We start from the raw sequence: 5,745 nt of genomic DNA on the forward strand, positions 1-5,745 counted from the left end.
GTCCCAACGTGGACAGCTGGAAATGTCGCTGGGGTAACGGTGGGCATCCCTGGGAGGAGGAGTGATTGGGAACTGGTTGTGAGGGGAGGGGGATTGGGGCTGGGGTGAGTGGTGGTTTTAAAGCAATGAGCTGACGGCCCTTCTGTCCTTCTCTTCGAAGCGTATCTTCCACCCTCGGTTATGCTGCCTCCCCGCCGGCTGCAGACTCTGCTCAGACAAGCTGTGGAGTTACAGAGAGACCGGTGTCTCTACCACAACACCAAGGCAGACACCAACCTGGACTCAGTCTCACTGCTCATGGACCACGCCTGCAGCAGGTAACACAGCAGGCAACCAGCTGCCATCTCCAGTGAGCCCACCCCATCCCTCCCTACCTGCCCCTCCACCCCAGCTAACTGCAACGTCGGGGCACTCACTGCTGCACTTCGAGGGCTGAGGCGTGTTAAAGGGGAACTGGCGTGCCCCTACAGGTGGACAAGTGTAATTACAGCGTGACATGTTTACATAGGCATTTCTCATTATAAATGTGGATGTGGAAAGTAACGATACAAAAAGCTGGCGGGAGGTGGGTACAGGGATACGATTTTTAATGTCGATGTTTCCTTTCCTGGATGGCGAGGGCCCAGGTCTAAGCTGATTCACCCCCTCCGTGATTCTTATCTCATCTGTTGCAATGGCCCTTGTTAACCTCAATCGATAAGAATTTTATAGTATCCACCAGAAGGAGCTTTCGGTGATGCGAGCTGCAGCCAGCTTCCTGAGGAGTGTAGCGCAGAGATTAAATGTCCCCTGGGGGTGGGAGGCAGTGGATGTTGAGGGAGAGTGAAATACTTCTTAATGGTGTGTGTGTGTGTTTGTTTGCTGCTGTATTCTGGCTTCACAGGCGACAGTTTCCCTGTTACACTCGCCAGATCCTCACCGAGCACTGCAACGAAGTGTGGTTCTGCAAATTCTCCAATGACAGCACGAAGCTCGCGACGGGATCGAAGGACAACGCGGTCATCATCTGGCAGGTCGATCCCGTGAGTCCCAATCCGTGCCGCTCAGTGTGAACGCCGGAAGGGCTGCGCTCTTCCTCTCCTCACCCAACTCCCTCCACAGCAGCATCATTCAGGGGTGCAGCTCTCTGCTCGACTGTGCTCCCCTCCTCCCAAACTCCACGGATCCAGGCTTTGGTCGCTTCAGGTCGGAGCCCAGGAGAATGCACTCCTTCAAGCCCCCACAAACTATCCCTCCTTCACATCTAGCCTCTTGTGCAACTCCTCCCCATTTCCTTGCCCCATCGTTGGGGGCCGTGTCCTCAGCTGCTAAGGTCCGAAGCTCCCGAACGCTCACCCCCTCCCCACCCCCCCTGCTTCTCTTTCCCACCCCCCTACCTTAAAACACAACACTTTTTGACAAGTGTTTGATCACTCCTCCCAACCATGCTCTCTCTTTCTCTTTCTCTCTCTCTCTCTCTGACTCTCCTCTCCCTCTCGCCCCCTCTCCCTCCTTCTCCATTTTTTGCTGCACTTCCGTTAACTCCAGTGGGCATTTTTCTGTTAATAGTTATGTGGTTCACCTGTCTGCACTGCTAAACTTGGAAATGCATAGGTGTCCTGGGCCAAAGTGAGAATGGAGTATCTGCCCCTCTCTGGAATTGACCGATGATTTACGTCGCCTGCCCCAGCGCCCCTATGGCCAGGAGATCCTGACTGCCCGTCTTTTTTTCGGCGAGACCAGGGAGTGTGATGTTCAAATCCCACTGTTTTCCTGTCTGCTCTTGTGCTGCTGCCCACTTTGCACATGTGACCTGCTCTGTAACTCACATTAAATTGGCAGTGATATTCTCTCCCCCTCTCTGTTTTACCTCTCCCCACCCCCTACTCCCTCCCTCCCTCTCTCTCTCGCTCAGGAAACACATCAGCTGAAGTTACTAAAGACGTTAGAAGGTCACACGTATGGAGTTTCGTATCTGGTGTGGAGCCCAGATGATACCTATTTAATCGCTTGCGGTCCTGATGATTGCTCGGAACTCTGGCTTTGGCACGTACAGGTACGACTGGTGTACCGGAGAGTCCTGGGCACATTATGCAACCTGCCCCATGCTCTTTGATATCCACCCTTCTAGTTAGAAGCCTGCGCGTGTCTTTACAGCACCGCGTGACCGCCAGTAGTGTACAAGGAGCAGACTGTGTCATCCTGGTAAGTCGATTTGGGTGGGTGGGGGGCAGTCTTGCTCAGCTGGGCTGCACTGGGGCACGGGGCTCACTTGGCCTGCGGGGGTGGGGGTGCAGGGAGTCGGTCTGCATCCCGCGTGCAAGCTGTACCGTGGAGGATACAGGGATGGGCGTAAACCAGTCCGCCGGTCGCCTCGTTCCATCGGTGCAACGCCCGGCACGTGCTTCTCGTCCGACTCACAATGCTGTCTCCCCGCAGACGGGGAACTGAGGACCAAAATGAGCCAATCGCACGAGGACAGCCTGACATGTGCCGCCTGGAACCCGGACGGAAAGCGGTTTGTCACGGGAGGACAGCGCGGGCAGTTCTACCAGTGTGTGAGTACCCGACGCCGTGGCACGGGGCGTCCACTCGGGGAATGGGGTGGAGGGAGGAGAGGGCACGGGGAGGGAGGTGGGGAGGGGGGCGGTATCACTCCTCAGGGACCCCAGTCGCAAACACACTGCCCAGTTTGTGACCGAGCCTTGCAGGCGAAAGGATCCCAGGCTCGCGCTGAACTGTCCAATGATAGTGGGGACTGCTCCCACTCTGCCACTCGCTACTAGCAAAGCGGGAAGGGGTAAGAATCAGCCCGACTTCCCCCCGTTATTGCTCTCCTATATGCATGCCACCCCCCCGTCCCTAACCTCGATTGGAAAGCTGGAATGTGGTCTTGATGCACCCCGTGGCCGAATAGCCAGCTGCCCTGCCCGCTGGAGGTCATCGTGCTGGTGAGGGGAGGGTGGGTGGCGTGTTGTGGGAGAGAGGATGCAAGGCCTGGTGTCCGTGTGACCTTATACAGGACACGGGTGGGGTCGTAATCCGCAGAGGAATACAGGATCGGTGGAGGGTGCTTGTGAACTGGGTTCTGGTCGGCTTGTTGACCGTGGGGTATGGGGAAGGCGGTGAGCAGGCGGGGGGGGGGGGGTGGTGGGTGGGTGGAGCCAGGATCGCGCCCGCACTAACCCACCCGTGCTTACCTTTGCACTGCACAGGACCTGGACGGTAATGTGCTGGACTCGTGGGAGGGGGTGCGAGTGCAGTGTCTGTGGTGCCTGAACGACGGGAAGACGATCCTGGCGTCGGACACCCACCAGCGGATACGAGGCTACAACTTCGAGGAGCTGACCGACCGCAACATGTAAGGGTCACGTGACTCGGGCCAAATCCCAAGCTCCCCCCGAGCTGCAATTGGGAACTTGCACGGCGCGAGACTGGGACAAAGACACTCCCGTCCTTGTTGATGTCATTCTCATCTCAGTTTTTTTTTAAATGTCGCATTTCTGGCACTGACTGACCACCTCAGTGGGGTAATGCACCAACGCGTGTTCTGCCCACTGTCCTGGGGCCCAATATTTATCCCTCGACCAACAGTAATGATCACATTACTGTTTGTGGGATCTTGCTGTGCACAATCTAGCTACCGTGTCTCCTACATTACAACAGTAACTACGCTTCAAAAGATCTTCATTGGCTGTAAAGTCCTGATGTTGTGAAAGGCGCTATATAAATGTAATTTTTCCCCCCCCCCCCTTGTTTTCACAGATCTCTAAGTGCTGCTGAAACCTGGGGTATTGCGATCAGTCTCACTGCCCCTGAGGCAAGGTGGGGTGAGGGGAGGGGAGGGGAGGGCAGACCTCCTCCTTGCGATCGCTGCCCCAGTGACACCTGCCAGGAGGTAGGTGTCTGTGCAGTTGCCAAGCGAGGAGGGGACGAGGCTCGGCACCGATGTACGTCACAGCCAAATAGCCTCCCGCCGTTTGCTGTCATATCCACATGTACATTGGGTGGTATTGGCAAGCGACGTGCAGTCGCACCCCTGTGTACAGTCGGCGCCTACAGGAGGGAGTTGGGGAAGGGAAATTCCAATGCAACTTCATCACTAATGCAGGGAGAGTTGAATAGAGGTACTGTCAGCTTGTCTCAATGTTAGCACTGAGGCAACAGGTTATGGGTTCAAGCCCCACTCCCAGACTGGAGCACACACTCTCGATACAAAATTAAACCCCTCTACACTGTCCCCATCAAACACTCCCAGGACAGGTACAGCACGGGTTAGATACAGAGTAAAGCTCCCTCTACACTGTCCCCATCAAACACTCCCAGGACAGGTACAGCACGGGGGTTAGATACAGAGTAAAGCTCCCTCTACACTGTCCCCATCAAACACTCCCAGGACAGGTACAGCACGGGGGTTAGATACAGAGTAAAGCTCCCTCTACACTGTCCCCATCAAACACTCCCAGGACAGGTACAGCATGGGGTTAGATACAGAGTAAAGCTCCCTTTATACTGAGCAGTGTGCCTCAATCTGAGAAGAGTGCCCCTTCACAGAGCTCCTTTGAAATTTCCTGCAGCAGTTTTTCCCATTTGCCAAATAAGTATTGGTTTTGCACTCAGCCAGAGGTGTATTGATTCTGTCAAAAAAAAAAAAGCTTTTATGTGGGACCTTTACAACTGGCAGATGAGGTACTCCTCCCATCAGGCTTGGCTGCTTCAAATCCCCACCCCAGAGATGAGAAGTTAGTGCTTCAATCACATTACTCCCTGGCAGCCACAATCCAAAAGGACGCACATTAATGATTACAACCCTAACATGTTACACTCTCCCCATAGCCGCCGTGCAGCGTCAACTCTCAATGCAGAACGGGAGCTGGCGTGTCCTGGTCGAGCTTTCGGACTGTGTTAAAGGCACGGCAAATGCAATCTTCTCTTGCTGAGTCAGTAATTTGGATCACCCTTCCTTCTATCTGACATTGTCGTCGTTGTGACCAGTGCCTTAATGAAGTGTAATGGCTTTATAATAACCACCCAGCTCTTTCATACAGTATTGGAGCACAGAAAGAGACTATTCAACTTGGGTTGTGTCTAGAGGGACCCTTCTGAGCTGTGAAATACAGGGTGCTGCAGTCACGTCCCTGGGAGTAATGGAAGGTATTAAGTTAAGCGTTTCACCCGACATTAAGCCTGTCCAATATCTAAAAGCTTTACAGATCATGCGTCTGTGTGCTCTTCCTGCAAGTTTTCCGGTCACGTTTATAATGGAAACTTCCTGTGTAAACGTGTCACGCTGCTATGATATCCCATCACCCAGCAGAGGTGCTACAGTGCCACCACTGGCTAAGTTATGCAATTACAGTGTGACACATTTGTTTACATAGGCAGTTTACATTTATAGATGTGATCAAAGGAATTTATGACGGGAATTGTATGGCAGAGGTCTACACGCCAGTGCACTGTGTTGCAAGGGAGCTTGATTTAAGTATGGGTGCCTGAGTCTGGTGATCCCTGGCCCGTTCACCCCACCTTGCCTGAAGACTGCACTCTGTTTGGATTTGCTGTGGCCCGTTCACCCCACCTTGCCTGAAGACTGCACTCTGTTTGGATTTGCTGTGCATAATAATCTCCGTGATTGCCGCAGTGATTGATCGTTTGCCTTTAGCTGACGAGCTCTCTTCTTCCTTGTGGCTCCTTCCAGCGTACAAGAGGACCATCCTGTCATGTCTTTCACGGTTTCCAGAAACGGACGGCTAGCTTTGCTCAACA

The 5,745-nt window shown here is 53.8% G+C and overlaps 1 protein-coding gene across 1 annotated transcript in view; it reads left to right on the top strand.

The window, feature by feature from the left end:
• Positions 1-5,745, top strand: part of LOC137355980 (WD repeat-containing protein 26-like) — a 44,106-nt gene that overhangs the window by 29,173 nt on the left and 9,188 nt on the right. The window contains exons 6-11 of the mRNA XM_068021683.1: positions 161-317; positions 884-1,022; positions 1,895-2,092; positions 2,190-2,537; positions 3,195-3,340; positions 5,678-5,745. Coding sequence (XP_067877784.1) covers positions 161-317; positions 884-1,022; positions 1,895-2,092; positions 2,190-2,537; positions 3,195-3,340; positions 5,678-5,745 — 1,056 coding nt within the window. The remainder of the gene's footprint in view (positions 1-160; positions 318-883; positions 1,023-1,894; positions 2,093-2,189; positions 2,538-3,194; positions 3,341-5,677) is intronic.

The sequence above is a fragment of the Heterodontus francisci genome, chromosome 44 (genome assembly GCF_036365525.1).
Source record: "Heterodontus francisci isolate sHetFra1 chromosome 44, sHetFra1.hap1, whole genome shotgun sequence".
Classification (NCBI taxonomy): domain Eukaryota; kingdom Metazoa; phylum Chordata; class Chondrichthyes; order Heterodontiformes; family Heterodontidae; genus Heterodontus; species Heterodontus francisci.